Source organism: Melopsittacus undulatus, chromosome Z (genome assembly GCF_012275295.1).
Source record: "Melopsittacus undulatus isolate bMelUnd1 chromosome Z, bMelUnd1.mat.Z, whole genome shotgun sequence".
Lineage (NCBI taxonomy): Eukaryota > Metazoa > Chordata > Aves > Psittaciformes > Psittaculidae > Melopsittacus > Melopsittacus undulatus.
In genome coordinates, this window is record NC_047557.1 from 73,543,232 (window position 1) to 73,564,577 (window position 21,346).

Here is a 21,346-nt window from a genome sequence, read left to right on the forward strand (position 1 = left end):
AACAACTTCATTCTGAGAAATGGCTGAAGTTAACTGTTCATCAGGGCAACCACAGAGGAAAAAAAATAGCAGCATCCTGTGATTTCTATCAATCTGGTTGAACATTTCCAGTGGAACCTTCTTCCAGGCAGTAATTTATGTCATAACTCTAGAGAAGAAGTGCCTTGAGTTTATTTTGATTTTAAAGAAAACCTTAGACTTCAGAACACAGTGAACTGAACCCATAGAGACATCTATTATGGAGTCAAGCATCTAGTAATTAAACAGTGTGTCTATCAACATTAAATACATATATATCTAATGCCAAATTTATGAAATGGGACACAACATTATTTTGCAACCAGCTTTTACCTGTATATTATAAAAAGCTAACTAATGCAAAGCAGCCTGAGCATTCCAGACATTTAGTCTTCTGACCTCTACCTCATCCTGTGCACTCCACGTTATCTCTTAGATGACTGACTTCAGTTGCGTCTTCACATACTCCCCCTCTCCTCCAAGCAGAAGAAAACAGAGTTTTGTCCTATTTCATGAACTTTCATGAATGGTTTTACATATAGTATATATAGATTTTTTTTAGTGTTTTCTTCTAAATAAGTACTTATTTTTTGCACAGAGCATTCCCCCTCATTAGAATGGCCATTATCTCCTATTGTTTTCAATGAAAATGAAGTGTAAAATGGTTCTTAGAAAAAAGGCACTCTTTCAACATGTCCACTGCCCCCCTCTGGGAATTATGAAAAAGAAGCTAAACTGCCTTCAGGGGAGATGGTGGTTCCTCATATAGTCAAAGGATTCCAATTAACTCAAACTAATTATCCATTTTACTTGTGATTTCTGAGAAAATTAAATCTCCACTCAAAAAAAGAAATGGTGAAATCTGGGGGAGGAAATGTTGCTTTTTCTCTCTGAAACAAATGGCTAGTCATAAGAAGAGGAGCATAGCACAAATTTACCTGTGAAACTGCCTCTATAAAGAAAAAAAAATTATGTGGACTGCATTTCTGCATTACATCTTAACATTTGTGGCACAGAGCAGTTTAAATCTAATCATTATATTATCCAGTAGTTGATGGGAAGTAATTATGCAGGAGGATAGCAGAAGCAGAAAGAGCACATCTTCCTTCTTCATGGAAACATGACAATACTTTCTTGGTAGGCTTCTTAACAGGAAACAAAAAGAAAATAAATCTGTATTTTCCTGCAAAGGAGTCTCTACGATCCAAGGAAATTACCAATTGCTCAACTCTGAAGACTTCTGAAGAGCAAACAAAACCAGTTTCATAGTCTTGGAGGTAACAGTGCAGCACATTGAGATACACCTATAAATAATGTGGAGCAAACCCTGACACAAGTCAATGCAGTTGTGTAGAAAGTAATGCCCACTTTGATTAGGGGTTGGAGCATGATGTTAATTAATCCTTCCCACGCAACTGCATTAAAGAACATCCACTAAGCAGTAAAATTAAAGACTGAAAAAGTTAAGGTGGCCTGCTCACAATTCCGCCAATGCTGCTGTACAAGATTTTCAGACTGTGAATCACTGCCCTTTCCAAACCTTCTAGAAGGTCTATACTCCCATGGAGACATTTACCTTGTTTCACATTAGTGTTCCTATACAACTGACAACTGAAGGAAGGTAAGAATTCTAAGCATTTATCGTTTTTCAGATTTACAGCGTTTTGGTTGCAAATACGATTTCAAAGTAAGCATTAGACTTCCTTGGTCTTCTTTAACCTTCCACATCTAAGAATATGTCTTACTATTGGTATACTTGAACACAGAGAAGTGAGACATGATCTCTGCAGAATAAAAAGAGTAGTAAAGAAAGGCATTTCATTCGTGTTGATAAATGCTATTAACACAAAAAGGAAAGGATATTGTTTTAACAATGGAAGGAGATGCTTTCATTTCCTAATTTCTTACAAAAAGAAGGATATGGCCACTTAAAAGGTTGCAATTTTTTTTGAATTTTAAGAAATAACCTGTTGTCTGGGTGGACACAAGTAGTACCTACATAGCAGCAAGAACCACATCTGAAGAACATATTCTGAAGGTGAAATTACAGATACAGTGATGACCAGTAGAGATGTAAAGGGCCTTCCACAACTGTGCAGAACTCATGGAAGGAACTGATAGGTAACTCAGACAAGACGCATTGCTTTTAGTACAACAGTCCTTGATCATTGCTGAGCAAATATTTCATGATCCTGTATCAACACAATTTGATATTTGTCCCATCAGTGACACTGAATTTATCATTTTGTAGATTATCTTTGATCTCTTCCTTCCCTCCCTCCCCAGTACTTGTCATCTCTTGTACTTAGGGAGGATTGTGAGCTTTTGTTCTGATTTTTTGTTTTAAGCCGAAGGAGCTAACATGCACTCTCCAAAGAAACAGACAGCTGGAAAACAGATCTAGAATTCAATTTTCAGCAAGAAATCTGAGAAGACCTAGAAGCACAAGCTGCTGTAGCTAGGCTGCCTTACAGGAGATCACAGTAGCAAGAGCTAGGAAGGCAAGAAAATACAAGTTCTTCCATCCCTGAGACACAAAAGGCAGAGAGTTCCTGTGATAAGACTATCTGGAAAAGACTGTGCTTAAGTTAAGCATGAGTTCAGACGACCCAGAGAATACAGCAACAAAATACATTTTCAAAAATTATTATGAAACAGAGTAAGCCTCTATGCATTTAGATCAACAAAAATCTGCACCTAAAAGAGAGTTCTGTGTGGGTTTCAGAAGTAAAAAAAAAGTCTAATGAAGCTAAACTAAACCTGCCCTCATTGCAGAATACAGTTTCACTGTGCTGTGGGAAAGTAAGGCTTGAGATTTATAGTCACTTCTAACAAACATGTAATCATGCCTTCAGAGAACATCTTCTCCCAGATCTTTCATGGCAATCTTCAGTCCAAAAAAAGGATGTAAAAATACTCATAACCGCTCAGATTCCAAGTACTAGTAATAATAAATGAGGAGGTTTGGGGCATTTAGGACAGGCAAATGCCTCAGTTCTGCTGAAGGAAGATGGGTTCAGAGAAGAAAGTGGTTAATTTTTTTTTTAATCATAAAATATAGCAAAGTGCAGAGACACAACTTGTTCTTATGAAAGACTCACAAAGAGATTTACCAGCCATCCAGATGTGCAAACACCATGCCAAGTAACTTCTACGAAAATTTGATTTATATCACTATGACCTTTAAAAGGAATAATCTGGACAGAACTATTTTATAGCATAGTCTTTAATATACCCTACAACCCTCACATAAAGCTAAGCTCCCTTTCATACAGCTTACTATTAAAATGTCCTAACAAGTCAGGTGGAAACGTGGTATCAGCTTATGAGACTGTACAGTCTCCGGGGCAATGAATGTGTCTTTTTTCTTACCCTGCAAATTACCTGGCATTCTTTTGGGAGCCATAAAAACAAACATGAGACCCTTACTCACATCAGAAGTGAACTTTCAAAGAGCTGTGAGGAAAACACTAATAAAATCTTACCTGAAAAATAATCAAGATTTTACTAAAGCTACTTGTGAGAATTAATAGATCCCTCTTTGCACAAACACCACATGGAAGAGCTTCCATTTTAAGAAGCATGAGAGAGGGACTCTGGACTGTAAAAAGATCTTAACTGTTACATACAGAAATAATCTTGTAAAAAAATACTTTTCAGGTATCACTCTCCAAACCCAAGGTACAGAGATGTGAGTGAATGGCCAGGCCTGAGGAAAAGGAGAATGGTTACTTGTGGCAGTCGGAAGTTCATTGGCAAGGGTGCTGTTGAAAATTCATCATTCTTCTTCTCCAAATAATCACAAAGTTTATGTTTTATATCCCCTTTTAACCTAGCATGTTTTCAGCTTGTGAAGAAGCAAAAAGAAGGCAGGAAACAAAAGATGAACATTGGAACCTGCTTCTTTTAACAGAAGATCTCAGTTCAAAACCTAGGAAAACAAGATCTTAACTAGAGATGAAGAGGTAAAGAAAGCAAAACCCATTTTACAGTGACAGCTAAATTTTGTCTCAGAACATCTATGTAAACGATTTTTCACAGGACTTCAAAGCACAAAGAAATCTTCCTCCAGGAAAAGTAATAGGTACCTGGAAAAGAAACACAGGGGCTTTTCTGCTCCAGATAAGCTATTTCTACTGCAATGGCTACAGTATCAATAGCCTAGGTGATCAAGCACCACTTTTTTTTCGAGTTGCCTGAAATATGAACAATTTCTAATTCTAAATCATTTATGTTAAAACTTCCAGGCCAGAATCCATCTTCCTGATCCAGCATAGTGACTTCCATGACATGCAGATCTTTTCAAGCATAAAATACACCAATGTACCTAATGAGTTCAAAATCTCGTTCACTCAGAAGAAACCATTTCCAATCGCAAGTAAGTCTCAGTAGAAAATAAAAATAGAATCCCTTTTAGATTACATGGTGGACCTGCAAATATTCAAAACACCAGAATAAGTATAGAGAATCCTCTTCCTCTTTTTAAAGTCAGAATAGGCCTTTGCTTTCCTATTTATTGCATTTTTAGTACTGATGAACACAGTTAGTACTGCAAGCAGTTACAGCCTCCACCTTGCAATCACTTCATGTTCCTGCTGTCAGACATGGAAGATTCTTCTCTCATTATCTCGATAAATATCAAAAGCTGTATTAGTACAGTCTGAACACAATGAAATAGCACTTCCAAACCCTTTCTCTGCAGAGTAAGGATGCTACTATAGAAAAAAAAACCTGTACACACATACATATAAGAAAGTTTAACAACAGCTACTGAAAAGAATTTGGTTTTGCTTACACAAATAGCCAAGAACAGACTCAGAAGAACAGACTGCTGGGCACAGACAAGCTGAAACTCAGTTTTCTTGATTAGGCTGAGCTATTAGAAGGAACTTCACAGGCACTCTTTTTCAGGACAGCATTAAAGGGTCCAAGGAAAACCCTGCTAGTTTTCTAGAAGCACGTAGAAGCATACCATGATTTTATTTTTCCTTCATCAGACATGACTTTTATACAGTAACTTAAACATCCAGACAACCACAAAACTGTATCACACACAGATACATCGTAATACACATCATAATGCAGACAGAACTGAGCAACAAGGACGTGATATTTCAGGACCTGTAGAAGTTAAAAACACTGGAAGGGTGATGCCAGCACATTTTTTACTTGCTGTTATTCTGCTTCACCTCCTCAAATTCATAGTGTATCTCAAAATTTAGATTCAATCGCAATCAATGAAACTCTCATGAGTTTAAAGAATAGTAGGCTCCATTCCCTTTTAGATTTCCAAGTTCTTTTTCACTGAAAAATTCCTTTTACTGATCAATTTGTTTCATAACTATTTCACAACGTTTACATCTTTCAGATTTTTGGCTTTTTGTTTTATATTTTGAATGCACAATGCTCCTCATTGAAGTCAACCACCATACTCTGGATTCTGACCTCTATGGATTTAATTCACTGATGTCATTCATTGCAGGCTTGGACTATTACTGTAAACCTATTTATACTCCAGTGGGGAGTAAAACCATGCTCTTCTAATGGCACAGGTGAAAAAGACTGCAGCAACTGTACTTGTAAAGGTTACTTAATTTTTAATTTGAGGAATATGCCTTACCAAGTTGGTTGACCCTGACATCTGTGTGGGTGGAAGACTTCCTTATAACTCTGTTCCTCCGACACTCTTTTATTTGTTAAATATCACTAGTGGTAAATAGTGATAGTGCATTTCATAGGCATGACTGTGCAAAACTGTCCAAGCTCCTTTACCGGTTAGCCTCATAATCTAAAGAACACAGTATTAAAGTGACATTGGTCTCTAAGTAAAATATGCTGAACGGTTCTAGCTGTGTTGATGCTGTATTTACAACGTAAGTCATTGCTAAGTACAAATAACTTATCAACATTAACTCACATATAGTGAGATGCCAAGATGTTACCAGATTATGACAACAAAAAAAGGAAAATGGCCACTTAAGTGATTCATTTTTATTTTTCCAAATTTGTTTTTGTAAGACATTGGGATATGACATTTTAATTTTATCTGTAGAAATATTTTTCTGCATCAAGTAGATGGGATTTCCAAGACAGTGCAAAACACTCAAAGAGGTTTCAGAGTTGAACGATAAACTCAAGCATGGCCAGGCTCCAAAGGATTTTGTCAGTAAAAATGAAATCACCAGAGAGCTCATGTATTAAAGGAACTCAAATTCCATCCTAACTCTGGAAAGAAGCTACACATTTCTGGGGAACTCCATTTATGCTATGAGAACGAAGAAAGTGGAATAAAACTGTTACAACATTTTGGACCCTTGTTTCTAGAGTAATATATCTATTTATTTATTCATTTAATATTCTTGTCATCATCAACAACCTCCTCCTCATCATAATTATCATTATTTTTAATCATCATCATCACCATTGTTATTATTATTATTAGTCCTTGCAGGCAAAATGCCAACTAACTCTCTGCTGGGATTTGAACTGTTTCAGAAGCATCAAAAGTGGCATAATTTTGCCCTTTATTCCTCCCATTCTCTTGGACCAGATGATTGTACATTTCACTTATTCTGTGGCACCTAAGTGTTTATTATGCTGATGTAAAATACCTATTTCAGGACACAAAAATACCTAAAAAACAACTACATTTTAAGTCAGTATGACCCTGACAGAAGCCAGAGAATCAATTCCATCTGCTGAACTGCTTTTTCTTTAGCATCAACAGAGAACAGATATTTGGACAGGACACATCTCTGCTTCCATCTGCCCTGTGCCTTTGTCACCAGTCTGATGTGGTCATGGTGGGGTGGACAGAAGAACATTCTTCATTTTTCATTAGTACACAGGACAGCACTTTGATCTCTGAGTTGGCTTCCAGGAGTTATTACAGTGCTGGGCAATCAAAGTATTAGAAAGTCCTAATTCTAAGGCATTCCCAAAAAACTGAGAACTTATAAATATGACACCTACATTTTTGAACCACTGTATTGTAAAAATACTTCTCTATCACATTTATAAACACAACTAATGAGAGTGTGGTAAAGACACACAAAACTTACATAGTCATGAAAGGCTTTCGCTTCACTTGAATGTTCACATGTTTCTCGTCTTTCTGGAGCTGCACAGTAGAGATCCCAAAATACACTGCAAGTTAACAAGATACAGAGATGGTGAGAAGATCATTGTAATACTCGTACAGATTTTATGGTGTATGCACACCACACATGCATGTTCATATATAGAAACAGACATACCACTTCCTTGCCAAGGGATGAAAACACTTTCCTCTAAGAAAGAATTTAGCTTTGCAAAACATCTATGAGAAGTCAAGTCCCGATATCTGATTCTATGAGGAAAGCAGTGCTGTATTCCTTTAATACCACTGTAGTACAGACCAGGAAGCTAGTCTAATATACAAAGTTCAAGTGTATAAAGTGTACTACTGAAGATTTGCATTTAACCTCATCCCTCTGCTGACTGCTGCAATTAACTATCACAAAGTGTGGGAAGGGGTGGATTTGTAGTAACATGAAAGGGCAAGAAACTGGAGAGAAAACTGGGAGTTCTTCCAAGGTCCGACTCTGGGCTTTAAACAAAAGTTCTCAGAGAAACAGGTGTGGGGACAAGAGTAGGAAATAGATGGTTATGTTCTTGTTAGTGAAAGGAAATCATGGTACTCCCACTGGTCTTTCTCCCCTTGAAATAGTTATACATATATCAGTTCCAACACAGAGTTTCTGGAATGAAACTATGTGTATAAAAGAACAACTTGAAAGGTTTTTTTTTTTTTTGCTAGAGTTTCAGAGTGTTTCCTTATTGGTTTAGACTTAATCCTTTGTAACTTGTAACTTAGTCCAGCACTGTAACAAGGAATGTGGGCAACTTCAGCACTCTGATTCAGATAAGCAAAATTAAGGATAAGGCAGACATCAGAGATACAAGGGACACACTTTTCTTAGACAAGTTCCCATCACATACCTAAAAGCTGTGAAAGAAAGGTCAATGAAGATGTCTTATACACCTTCCATGCAGCTGTACAAATCACTTGGGTTCTAATGGGACCACTTTAAAAATGTTAAGTTCTTGCACTCCATATAGTTGGACATATTCTCTGCAATTCTTTCAAACACAGGTATACTGGATATATTCCAATCAGGTGACAACTAATAAATATCACAGCTAAACATCCGTGACTATGAATGCTCTTCTCTCCTTGGGAATTCTACATGCACAAACTGGTGTTCTCTGCACACCAGTATATGTAATCACATGCCACCATGCATAAAAAATTACAAGTCATCCTCATGTCTACCCACCTTCTGACCTGAGAGAAACCCTGGAAATGCAGACACTGCAGCACCAAGCCCATGCTAATGCACAACTGCCTCCCAAAAAGGCTGGTAGCTTGAGTTCAGCTAATTTCTTTCAAATCCTATTCCCATGACTATAATGTGGACTGTAGGCTGAGGAAACTCACATCTGTATGCAGAGTCTCTGTACGTAACAGGGTTTTTTAATGCAATTATTTAGGATATGTAGAATAATCTCTTAAATGCATCACTTACCAAAGGTGGTGAAGAAAGATATGCAGACCACCTTCTTTCAAAGGGGCTTTCTTATCAGCACACTACACTGTGTTTTCCTGTATGTATTATCTGTATATTTTTCCATATCTAATTTTCTGGGTTTTTTTCATTCCTTAACAAGAAACTGTCTCTTGATCCTCATCTTCACATTCTTTTTACAATGTTTACCTGAATTTCTTGTCTCCAACTGCTAGAGCTAGCAGCTGGCATATTCTGTAAGTGAGAAGAAAAGAAAATTGATACTCACCACCACCAGGAATGCAAGAATCCTGGGGGCTCCCCCAGTGTGATGTTTTTTTCCCATCTTATCTAAAACAAAACAATAAAAACAGAGGTGCACATTTCTGATGATGGTGACTGAAAAGCATTACATAATCCAGATAGGGGGAAAAAAAGGGAAAGAAGAAAAGGTTTTGTAGTTATGAAAGGTTTTATCATCATCAATTTCAGCAGCCATATCACTTCATTATAGTTCCTACATTTTAGAGTACTTTTTATTTAGATTCTATTTTATTTCCTGAATACAATGTTGTTAACGATGTTCTTTGTATCACTCCACTGAGATGTGCGTTACTACAAGGTCAAAAATGCATGTCCAATGAAACAGAAGTGTAAAAAAGTACCCTTAAAATGACCTAAAAGATTTTCCAAGGAAAACTAAGAAAACATAGAATACAGAACTAATGTAACTGATTCAGCAGGTGGCAGTCTTCCCTCCACATCCAAAGCAGGCACTGTTTTATAATCCTCAAGGAGTGCTTTGCTGTTAAGAGGTACATTAGCTGTAACTCCTTCTTCCACCATGCAGTGACAATGACAGTTTGGCTTGGTTTGTCTGTGCTGGCAATCCCTCCTGAACAGCTACACTGGCTGTGATTTCTTTCCCACCCAGAAAGCCTAGTTTGCTTAAAACTGTTTTCAAAGGAAATGCAACAATAAGAACTCGTATTACTCTTGACTTCATACTTTTCTTGTTAACCAGCGAACCCATGAAACAACATAAGGCACAGTGAACAGCAATCTGCCTCTGCAATGCTTCCCAAATGTTGTGTCTTAATGATAATCACACAACCGTTTTATTGAAGCCATAGTCATTAGTTTGTCCTGAACTGCAAAATAAAATACTTTGGGCTATAATAAAGCCCATGCAACTGCTGAAGGAACTCTGCTGCAAGTAACTGAAAGTCCTGCTGAAATCCACACAACACTGTACAGAAGAAATGTCTCATGTTAGAACTGGGTGGAAACTGGTGCATTGCACGCACTCCAAATTCCTCCAGTTACAACTACACATAGCATTATTTCCTGTTCAATTTTGTTAATAAAAAAATATTAAAAATATCAAACTGTATTCTGCTCTAGAGACAGAAGTAATGGAAGACAGAGGATTGTTTTAATGAAATGCTTAAACAGCCTTAATATGAAAGACATTTAAAGACATATCTATAAAAGTACATAAAAGCTTACTATAAAAGGCAGATATAGTGTTCATTCTGCCAGAGGCATTAGTAAAGCTGGCATTTTCCAAAAGAGAATAAAACTCTGATTCTCAACTCCAACTTGATTTCCACATCTAATTCTTTAGAAATTTATGCACATCCAAGTTCTGTCAATAACTTGCAGGAGAATATGTAGCCTGTACACCTTAAAACGTTCTTTGTACTCGTATGGAGTAGCCTAGTATTATTTTGCTATATTATATAAATGCAAATATTCAAAAGTAATGTCTCTTGAAAATATTTTTAAAAGGTAACCTCGAGGCACTACTGCTACCTATTGTTAAAGCAGAATGATCCAACTGTGTGGCATTTAACCTCACAACCACCAAGTAACAGTAGTTAATATATAAAGCATTTTTAAGCATCATTTTAAAAGCTGCTGCTTAAGCACTGGCAGATAAAAAGTATTTATAAAAATGAAAATGCAAATAAAAGCCAAAGCTACTGCAAAGGTATTACACACTCTTCAAATACACTTCTCCAAGGCATGCTTGCTTCTTACATGCACTGGAAATGGCTTGGAAAGACTTATGTTAATCACCAGGAATACTGAATACCTCTTCAAAAGCAACATAATGAAGAGATTCAGTGCACAACCAAAACAAAAAATGGTTCGTAAGGTTGAAAAATCATTCACTTAAAAAGTAAAATCATGTCTGTGTAGAAAGTCCTCACTATGTCTAACCAGTATCCGCCTCTTCAAAGCAGGGCTTAATGGGGAAATTACTCATTTCACAGATCTTATGCTAGTCCTTTTTAACAGGACATATTTAATATTGAGAAATTTATTCAGAGGAGGAGCATGAAGGGAATGCAGAACTTCGTTTTGTTTAGAGGAAGTTTGTTTCGTTTTTCAAATTTAAAAAAAAAACAATGCTTCTGTCTCACATGGCAGATGTCACTCTGTCTGATAAGAGAGACTTAAAAAGAGCGAACTATAAAGAATTAATTTAGGAAAAATGTCATCATTGACAACTGTACTGATTCAGGTCATAGCCGAGGACTGATTACCTGGGAAATGCCCACCTTCCTGCTCCAGCCAGGCTAACTATTCACCCAAGGTCAGAACCTAACTTCAAGGACAGAAAACACGTGGGCTAAGGATCAGGCTCTTCAAGGAAACTTCAGCAGCTGTGACACCAAAGGGAAGATTCTGGAGCAGAACAGGTTCTTTTGTTTCAAATAAAGTGTGTAATCCACACACATAGCTCTGTTCAACCCTCAAAAGCAATGACAATTTAGATGAAAGCTAGTTCTGCTTGCCTCTTGCTGTTCCACCAATTGTACCATAAACCAATACGATACAGCTGCTGAGTCACTTGGTGCCGTGTCTCGTGAAAGGAAGTAAATTTGCAGACCAAGACACCAGATACAGCCAAGAAACTGAAGAGGTCTGCTACCAAGAGATCCAGGAAAATGTTACCTGAGTTTTAGGCCCTGCATTTCAGAGATCGAAACAATGAAGCTTTGAAGGCTGTCCTCACAAGGACCACAAAGCACAGCCCACTTTGTACATTAAAAGTTCAGCAAAGCACTTCTAGACCTTACTGACTCATAGAACCATAGAATCCCAGAACAGCTCAGATTATAAAAGCCCTTGAAAGATCATCTGATGAAGCCTTTTGTGCGCAAGAGAACTGTGCTTATTCTTGATAGAGAGTTAATTTTCTTAATAATAGCTAGTATGAGGCTATGTTTGGATTTGTGCTGCAAACAGTGTTGATAGCACATTTTCATTATTCCTGAGCAGTGCTTACACCATCAAGGTCTTTTCTGCTCCTCACTCCACCAGCGAGCTGGATAGGAATGCCACAGTGAGCTGGGGGACACACAGCTAGGACCACTGACTCCAACTGAGCAAAGGGATACCCCACACCATATGGTGTCATGCTCAGCATGTAAAGCTGGAGGAGAAAGAATGAAGGGGGAATGCTTGGATCAATAGCATTTGTCTTCCCAAGTCACCATTACACATGATGGAGCCTTGCTTTCCTGGGTGTGGATCAACTGCCTGACCATGGGAAGTGGTGAATGGATTCCTGCAAGTGTTCATGGCCAGGTCAGACAGGGCTTGGAGCAACCTGGTCTCTTGGAAAGTGTCCCTGCCCATGGCAGGAGGTTGGAACTGGATGAGCTTTATGGTCTCTTCCAGTCCAAAACATTCTGTGATTCTATGAGAATTCCTTAGTTAGCTTTCCTTGTGTGTGCAATTTTTTCCTTTACCTATTAAACTATCTTTACATCAACTCACAAATGTTCACACTTTTCTGATTCTTTCCCCTATCCCACTGGGGATAGGGAGGACCAAGTGGTTGTGTGGGACTTAGTTGCCCACTTGGGTTAAACCACAACAATCTTTTTCAGCAGAAAAGGATTTGGGCACCAAAAAGGACAGTCATGGTATAACCCCATATAGCAACTAAGCACCATACAGCCACTCAGTCACTCCACTTCCCTAGGGGGGAGAAGAACTAGAAAAAGGCAAAAAAACCTGTAGGCTGAGATAAGAACAATTTAATAATGTTCAGGAGGCCACAAAGACACTCCCTGGGCTGGAGCAGCTGTGTTCTGGAGAGAGGCTGAGAGAGCTGGGCTGGTTCAGCCTGGAGAAGAGAGGGGTCCAGGGAGACCTTGTAACAGTCTCCCAATACAGAAACAGGGCCTGCATGAAACCCTGCTGATGGGGACTCTACCACATCCCTGAGGAGGGTTGTTCCAGTGAATGACTGTTTTCACTGTAAACAAAAATAATTTTTTTCTTGTTTTAAGATAAAACCCCTCCCTTGTACCCACTGCCCTTGTCTTCTCCATGTGGCTCCTTACAAGAGAAAGCCGCTGTCTTCTTTGTAGCCACCCTTTAAGTACTGAAACACTGCGATGAGGTCTTCCCTAAGCCTTGTCTTTCCCAGGGAGAAAAGACCTAACTCCTTCAGTCTTTCCTCATAGAATAGATTCTCCCCTTGACTTGTGGATCAGATCTATGAAATTCAAACTAAATATAGAGCACTACAAAAATATAGGACTGCTTAGGACAACCATGTCCAAGTTAGGATTAGGGTTATCTAGTAGCAGATTCCATTATATCCAACTTTAAAACTTCCTTTTCTTAATTTTGTTCCATTACTTAGACACATATCTTGCTAGATCTTTAAAAGAAGGGCTTTTAGTCTTTGTCATTTATACATACATAGATACCACTGTCTGCTCTATAGCTCAGACAATTTATGTATGCTTACTGCTTTTACACCCCAACATTCAGTTTTAGAGTTACTCTGAACTATTTCATCTTTCATTACTTGTCGTTTTAACTTCTGCATTTTAGTTCAGTTTCTCCAAGCTGCACTAGTGTACAGTTTTCTCAGCTAGAATCTGTCCACCCATATGTAATTTTTTCCAGGGTTCTCTGTATCAGTCGTTACAACCATTCACAAGCACTGCCAGAATAGTATTTACCCTTCTGCACTGCTAAGGAATGAGGTAAATAAACTCACAGCTTCATATGAAATCTAACTGACACCTCATACCAACTGTATTATTTGTCTCTGAGCAGTATTCACCATCTTTTGGCTACTATCGGTCTTAATTTGAAACATTTTTTATAGTCTCATATTCAGAATTCAGACCTGAGAGTTTCTCTATAACTGAAGACTGAGATACTTTCAAAAGCTAAGTTTCTAGATCCTGTACTGAATGTTTTCGAGAAACCCAAACGTCACACCAGTTATAGTTCTGCCAACTACTTATTTTGCAAATATATCCTAAAAACAAAAAGCAAAATGAGTATCGCACAGTGGTTTATTTACAAATGACAGCTGTTTTGGGAAAGCCAAGATTATACTCTACATTATTTTCTCTCTTATTTTATCATTGCTTTAACAAAGAAGAAAAGCTACTGTCAAAAACATACTTTACCATAAACTGGTATCACCATGATTCTACTCCTTTTTCCTTACCTCTGCTATGTGAATACTTTATAAACATCACAAACAATGCCCTGGGTTCTCATCCTCCCCTCTCCCACCTCCAAATTGTCCTCACCAGCACAGTAATTTTATTAGCTTTTGGAGAAGTATCAGCTGAAGCCGCAAATACTTCTAGTGAAACATCTTGCCTAGTTTTTTTCACTTCTGCTAACTATCAAATTATTTTTATTATCTTAAATGTTCTCATCAAATAAACATTGAAAACAGTAATAAACTCAAAAGACCTCAATATGTTTGGTGTACAATATTTCTGTATCTCAGATTAACTCTAAAATGCTAAGGAGACATAATTTATTTCAATTCTCAAAAGATGCATTCAAAGTCTTTGAAAGACTGTGAGAAACAGTAACTATTGTGTAAAGGTGAAAATTCCACTATCAGTTTAAAGTCTTTAAGAAACAGGACCTAAATGGTTGTACTCATAATTGATTTGACAGATGAAAAAAAAGTGGTGGGAAGCATAGTAAGAATACACAGAGAGATCAGTGGTGCTAAAGAGAATGAGAACTTTATGTGTCTAACAACAGGTTGTAAAGTACACAATCATTGTATAATTTGGAAGGGTACATAATTCACAATGAGATATCAACAATAAGAAGCTTATACAAAAAATAGTACTGTTGATGTGTTCTCTAGCATGCACATTTATTACAAAAAAAAAAATTAATCTGTATTAGCAAATCATAGAACAGGGGTAACAAATCACAGCAGAAATAGTTATGCAAAGGTGTGTTAAATGACAAAGTGGCTACCACAGAACCAGAAATCTATGCTGATCAACATAAACTGGTATTCAAGGTTGTCAGTGCTCCTTATTCTAGACCCATGTACATTTAGTTCACTCGCACACACTGGAAAGTTGTGTAAGAAAAAAAAAAAGCATGGGGAAACATACCTCTGATAAAAATGTCTGGGCTGATTTCTGTGCTCCTACATGGAGCAGATACTCATATACATACAGTGCTAATCTGAAAAATAAATAAAAAAGGACAATATTTAGTATTGTGCATTTGTTTGCTCCTCTTCTTTAGAAACAAAGTTGCACTCTATTACCTTTCACAAACCACTACATAGTGAACATGTCAAATTTATTACCTACACCTGAATTTTTAAACTAGGCATGTAGGTCAATGCAAGCAGAGGCGTTTAAATAGCCCCCAATTACTTAATGTCAACATTTTTAATTGTATTTGGACAAGTGCCCAGTGAGCTAACAACTGATCTACTGCTGCTCTGTATTTGCTCACTCCATGGTGTGCTTACTGTAAATACAATACATTCGTTACAGCAACACTGATCATTTTTCCAGATGATATTTTTTCACATGTGGAACGTGTCAAGCCATTAGCACACTTGAACAATAGCCTGTGTTTATTCAAAGAACATGCAAACTTTGGGCTGCATCACTGACAATGATCCCATCTACAGCATGCAGTACAACCACATCTCTTGAGATTTTTATATTAATTCAGACTTGTGCATCTAGGAGCTTGGATCACAACACAGCTACAAAAGACATACCTTCCAAAGGAGCTTCAAAAAAATTATATTCAGCATAACCTAGGCACATCTTCAACTAAGTCCAAAGAGGCAGCCTAAGGATCTCATTGCAGAAAGAGGACTCCCTTCGTGAATGATTCCCCACCAGAACTTGAGGTGGGAAGCCCTGTTCAACAGCCAAAGAACAGGGAAGCAATAACAACAGCCAATTTATTTTGATATAGGCTATGTAGGCTAGATTTGAATTAGAAAACAGAAGAAGTAACAATTCCTATTCCTCATCTGACACCCCAGGGAGGCTCCAGTCTGTCTGTATGCTTCAAGTCTTTTAAAATCAAATCTCATTTTTAAAAGAATGATTTAATAATAATGCTTAGGAATTGTCTATGAAACATTTCTGTTTGTGAAAAGAAGATAAAAGTCAGTGTGTGAGTGTTTCAAATTTGGTAGCTGAACTGTTTTTAAGAAGTAAAATACATTTTCATGCACTCCGTGATACACTGCTATTATTATTTAAAACGTTTTACTATTCATATTCAAAAATATGTAGTTTAACTAAACAAAGTAGAGAGGCAGAGAACCTATTTTCCTATTACTGTTCAAAACATTATGCAGTATTAGATGTGATAACTGTCATCATGGCACTGACGGAGTAGCAATTACAGCAGTAACTTATTATGTCTGAAATTTTAAAACCTAGGACAAGCATTCCACAGAAGACTGCATGTACATTTCACTGTACATGCAATACACACACTACTTTACTCTCTAACTTTGAAAGTAAAAGTATGCTTTTGCCCACAGTTTGAAAGAAAAATTTACATTCAAACGTGTGACTGGTTTTAGTTTGAACTTTAAGAAGGGTCTTATTCCTTTTTTTAATTCCAGTATTTTACAGAAGAGTTACGAGTTTGAATTTTGCCATATACAAATGTAAAGTTCAGCATGCTAAGCCAAAAACACTTGGTTCTTCTAAAAGAGCACTGCACAATCCAGTACTCAACTGTGAAGCAGCTCAAAGAGGACATAGTGACATGTCTCTATATAAGTAGTGTGGAGAGGGGATCAAATACAATAGCCTCTCATCCCAAAAGCATAACTGCATCTGTCAAACAAAGTCACATCTTGTTGATTTAATTCTTCCCAGTTCAATTGGCATTCAATTTTTAAACAATAAATGGTTTTAGACAAAACCTAAGACCTAAGAAAGATGTAAAAGGCAGAGAGAAAGGTCTTTTCTATAGCAACCAGGATGACTTGGATACCAGATATGCTTCAAAGCATTTCATTTGTCTTCTGAGATTGTTTTTGTTTCTTACCAAAACATGAAACTTGCAGTCCAGATAAAAGAATTTGTGTGGTCATATCCTCTCTACCACGCAAAGGAAAGTGAAACAACTCAAACCACTGCATTGCAGGCGCACCACCTTCACAGATTTGCCATCTGCTGAAAGCTTTAGCAAATGCTGCACCAGCATACCCAAACTGACAGTGCAACACAACAGGGAGGCAAATTTGGGAGTCTCATCTCAGGACTCCTGGAGTCTACCAGCAAACACAGTGCAGGCAGTAGCGCTCCAGCACAAGTCAACATGGCTACCCTGTGATCACCTCTGCTGGTAAAAAAAAAAAAAATCAAGAAATTTCAACACTGAAAAAAGACATTCCCAAAACTTTGAACTGTATACATGGAATGTGCTAATTAAGCACTTATAATCATAACCTCTCCAATTCTTTAACATGCATTATTACATCTTGGTCTAAACACACCAGCAGTGAAATGAAGTGGTGCCACAACTGTGCTATTAAGCATGGGGGATAAATATGGTGTATTTCAGGAGAAGAGTAAGTATTCCAGGTTTTGAGCTTCCAAGTGGATCCCCTTATGGTAAATCAAGAGCTGGACCATGCTGGCAAGGGGACTGCCTGGCTCCTGTGTCAGGAAAGCCAGGACCACCTTCCACAAACAGATGTGAAACAGAAGGCAGGACACAAAATAACCTGATTGGGTCTTATCAGATCTAAATCACTGGCCCATCCCTGATTATTATGCTTTCAGGAAGTCTTTACAGAAGTTAACAATATGACAGCTTCATTCAGAAAAAAATACATTTGCCACAGAGATCAAAAGAAAGATACTAATGCCTCACTGTGTTACTTGCAGCAAAGGGATCAATGCAAACTGATGCTCTGAGGAAAGACAACAAACTCCCAAAAGATGCAACACTGTGTTACAAAAGGAGGATTACCAGATACATGAACATTAACTACAACATAAAATAAAAATTAGGGAACAGTCCAAGTGTGTATATTTAACACAGGAATAAACTGTTTAACAACTCAGCAGAAGACTAAGAGAATAATTGTGACACGGTCTTCAAAACCAAAGGACTTGTGTTTGAAGTGGCATTTTAAAAGACAGTTTTTTCTCATTAAACTGGCGTGAGAAACCGTGAAAAAGCAGCAATGAGACATATGTTAAATTTTCACATTTGCATACTTGTTGACATCCCATGAGTAATGTGAGGAAAAAATATTTCCAATCAATTTATGACAACACTGCGGTAAATTTTGTTAGAAGACGTGCCACACAGGCCAGAGTTCCCCCACCCTGCCAAGACAATTAGAACATACATAGATTCCTCTATCCCCCAGTGATACATTTACTCTATTTAAAAAAAAAAAAAAAAAAAAAAAAAAAAAAGAAGGTACTGTCCAGCTCTTTTGCTATCCTGGTGATTTTGCCTCATGTTTCCATTCTAACCGATACAACATTCATACACCCTGCAAATGCATACTGAACTCCAAAGAGAAGAATCTTTGAAGTACTTCTAGTCAAACAGTTATCAACTATTAGCAGGACATAACTCGTAATGACTCTAACTGTGCTGTGAATATAACCTTCTTAACACTTTAAGGGGGGAAGATGCAATTAGCTTACTGAGAATTTACAAACAAAGCCCTACAGAACTATCTCCATTGATAAAAAGCAGGCAGTAAACTCCCCCAATTCCAAGTCAAAACATCAAAACAATGTCTAGCTTTCCATAAAAGGCAGTGAAAACCTGAAAGCACCAGGAAGATGTTCTACCTTATCTGCTTTTGGTATCCTAATTTAGGTGCTCTGAGCCACACTTCCCACAGGGCCTTAGGGGGCAAGCTTCACTGGCTGTATGTAGGGTACTCAACCAACAGTGCAGACAAAGGTATGCTATGGAAGAAGGGCTCAAGTTATTATCATGAAGTCATTTAGGAAATAATTTTTCCATAAGAAGTAGAACAGGAGTATCTTTGATTCATTTTGTAAAAAGACCTGTACTGAGAAATTCCATGTCTCTCAAGCTAAGACTGAACTTTAAGCACAGAGTCAGTTTATCACAGGCTTTCATAGAATTATCATAAAATTTCATAGAATTATCATTTTTCATAGGCTCATACTGTGATCTGGGTTGGAATGGGCTTTCATTGGGACTTGCTGCACTGATGGTGACTCAATCCCACTTTCCATGTTGCCAACAAAGATGTTGAACAGGATCAGTCCCAACAACAATCCCTGACGGACACTACTCTTCACTGATCTCTCTACTTGGGCATCGAGCCGTTGACCACAACACTTTTGAGTGCAACCATCCACCCAATTCCTCTATCCACTGAGAGTGTTCCACACATCAAATCTATGCCTCTCCAGTTTAGAGACAAGGATGCTGTGTGGGACAGTGTAAAATGCTTTGCATATGTCCAGGTGTATTTCTAAGGAGACAAAAAAAGGAGAATGGCCACATTTTCCATTGAAGTTCGAAAGCTGAGCTTAGGAGAGTAAGGAATTGCAAGAACTCAGTTTCTGCTTTCTCTTAAGAGCTGCCCTGTAAACCTGCCAGGAGCAGGCAATGATGACATACAGCTTCATGCGCTGAGGGAAAGTGCAGTTGCTTTCATTGTTTGTTAGCTATAGCTAAAAAAGTATGCACTTTAACTGAGTATACAGCAGCATATAACCATTATCCTGCAAGTTACGAAAATGATGCAGTGGAGTAAAAGCCTGCAGTCCCTCAGCTCTCGCAGTGTGTCAAAGTACAGTTTGGGTACTGTACCTGCCTTCTGCAGCACTCATCACTGTGACAAGCAACTGTTGCCTCTTTGCTACAGAATCTATGACAGTGAACAACAGAGATGTCCTTAGATGCTACCACCTCCTCCACCAGATATTATGCTGTAAACATCTGAGGCTGGATGAAGAAAAAAAAAAAAAAAAAGGAAGAGAGAAAAATTAAAACTATTTATAACGGGAATGTTCCAGATCTAAGCATTGCCAAGACAGATCTAGCATTTTAGGATTGTTAACAGGCCATTTTTTAAAACTGCTCATGTATGGGAAGTTCTGCATATGACACACCATCTATTTAACTTTTGTGGGATTTTTAAACAGTAATTAGAAACCACAGTGAAAACTAGTAACTCAATATCAACACACAATTTTTAGTTTGTGCGAAAAAGAAAATATCTTAGCTGTTCTTCCTTGTGTTTCAGAAGACTTGCAGTACTCCAAAATCGCTACTCTGACCTATACAGAGAAACAGCTTATTTCCCTTTTTTTTTTCCTCTAGAGAGGTATGTAGACCTAATTCCAAATCCCTAAAGTCCTAAGAATCTCACTTATTTAATATCCAAAATATAAACGTCATTCTCTGAAATAAGAGAATGTAGCACTGGATTCATATTTTAAATATAAGACAACAGTAAAAGCCATCTTAAATTTGGAGTTTCCTGGGCAAATTTTCTGGAATCCACCAATCCAGTACTTTAAAAACTGCCCTGAAGCTCTTGATGGTGAGCTGGTTTTTGAAAGTTTCAACTTAAAACAGCAAACTTTTTTTTTAAAGAAAGTTTTGTATTTTAACAGTCATGTTATCTTTCTCCCGTTTGATCATACTGACAGTCACTTTCCTCTCTCTCTCTTGCTTTACTTAAGATATAAAAATATACTGGCATAAAAATAGTTTTTTTCCAGTTCAAAACATGATCTTTGTTAATGTTAGTGCTCTGTATGCTATTAAGAACATGATCAGTTTTCTTAGAAACACCTGGGCATTAAATGGAACTCAAACACTGTGCTGAGATACACTGTGTCCTAAAGGCGATACTTGATGCTTTTGTTGGGGTGAGAGCACTTGCTTTTCCTGAGAGCTCCTATCACATCCTTGCAAACACAGGCAGCATAAAAGTGGATGTATTCAATATGATTCATATCCACTTATTTCTATTTCTTCCTCTCTCTGTAGGCAGAAGACATTTTCCTCATATGCATCAAAATATCTGGGGTTTATACCCAGTGCTATAACGAACAGTGGTCTCAGTGCCTTGCATTAGGCTTACAGTACTTTCTGAGTAAGTCAATCCTTCTCATTTATTTCAGTTTTACAGATAGTGGAAACTTTTCTCCTACTATGATACTGGGCAGGTAGACTCACCACTAGTCTCTCTTTCACCTGACTGCTTGCAAGATGTCCTGAAAATACGCCTTATTAAGTCTGATCACCCTCCCCATGATTGTATACTCCTTATACCCCTACTTAATATGTACTCCTTCAACTGTCAAAATCAGTTGTACCCTAGTTAAGTGCCCTTTTACTCTAACAGCATTAGAAATAACAGCAGGGCTTTTTTTTTTTCAGTTTACCCATACACTTTCAACACACAAATTCTTTCTGCATCCTAATTTCACATGCTTTTAGTACTTAACCTCCTGTAGGCTTCCAAA

General features: G+C 37.6%; 1 protein-coding gene across 2 annotated transcripts in view; it reads right to left on the reverse strand.

The window, feature by feature from the left end:
• SSBP2 (single stranded DNA binding protein 2) overlaps window positions 1-21,346 on the reverse strand; it is a 171,864-nt gene that overhangs the window by 119,352 nt on the left and 31,166 nt on the right. For both annotated transcript variants that reach the window (XM_034073194.1, XM_034073193.1), the window contains exons 2-4: window positions 14,984-15,056; window positions 8,854-8,915; window positions 7,080-7,164 (exon numbers count right to left, since the gene is read on the reverse strand). In XM_034073194.1, the coding sequence (XP_033929085.1) occupies window positions 7,080-7,164; window positions 8,854-8,915; window positions 14,984-15,056 (220 nt within the window). The remainder of the gene's footprint in view (window positions 1-7,079; window positions 7,165-8,853; window positions 8,916-14,983; window positions 15,057-21,346) is intronic.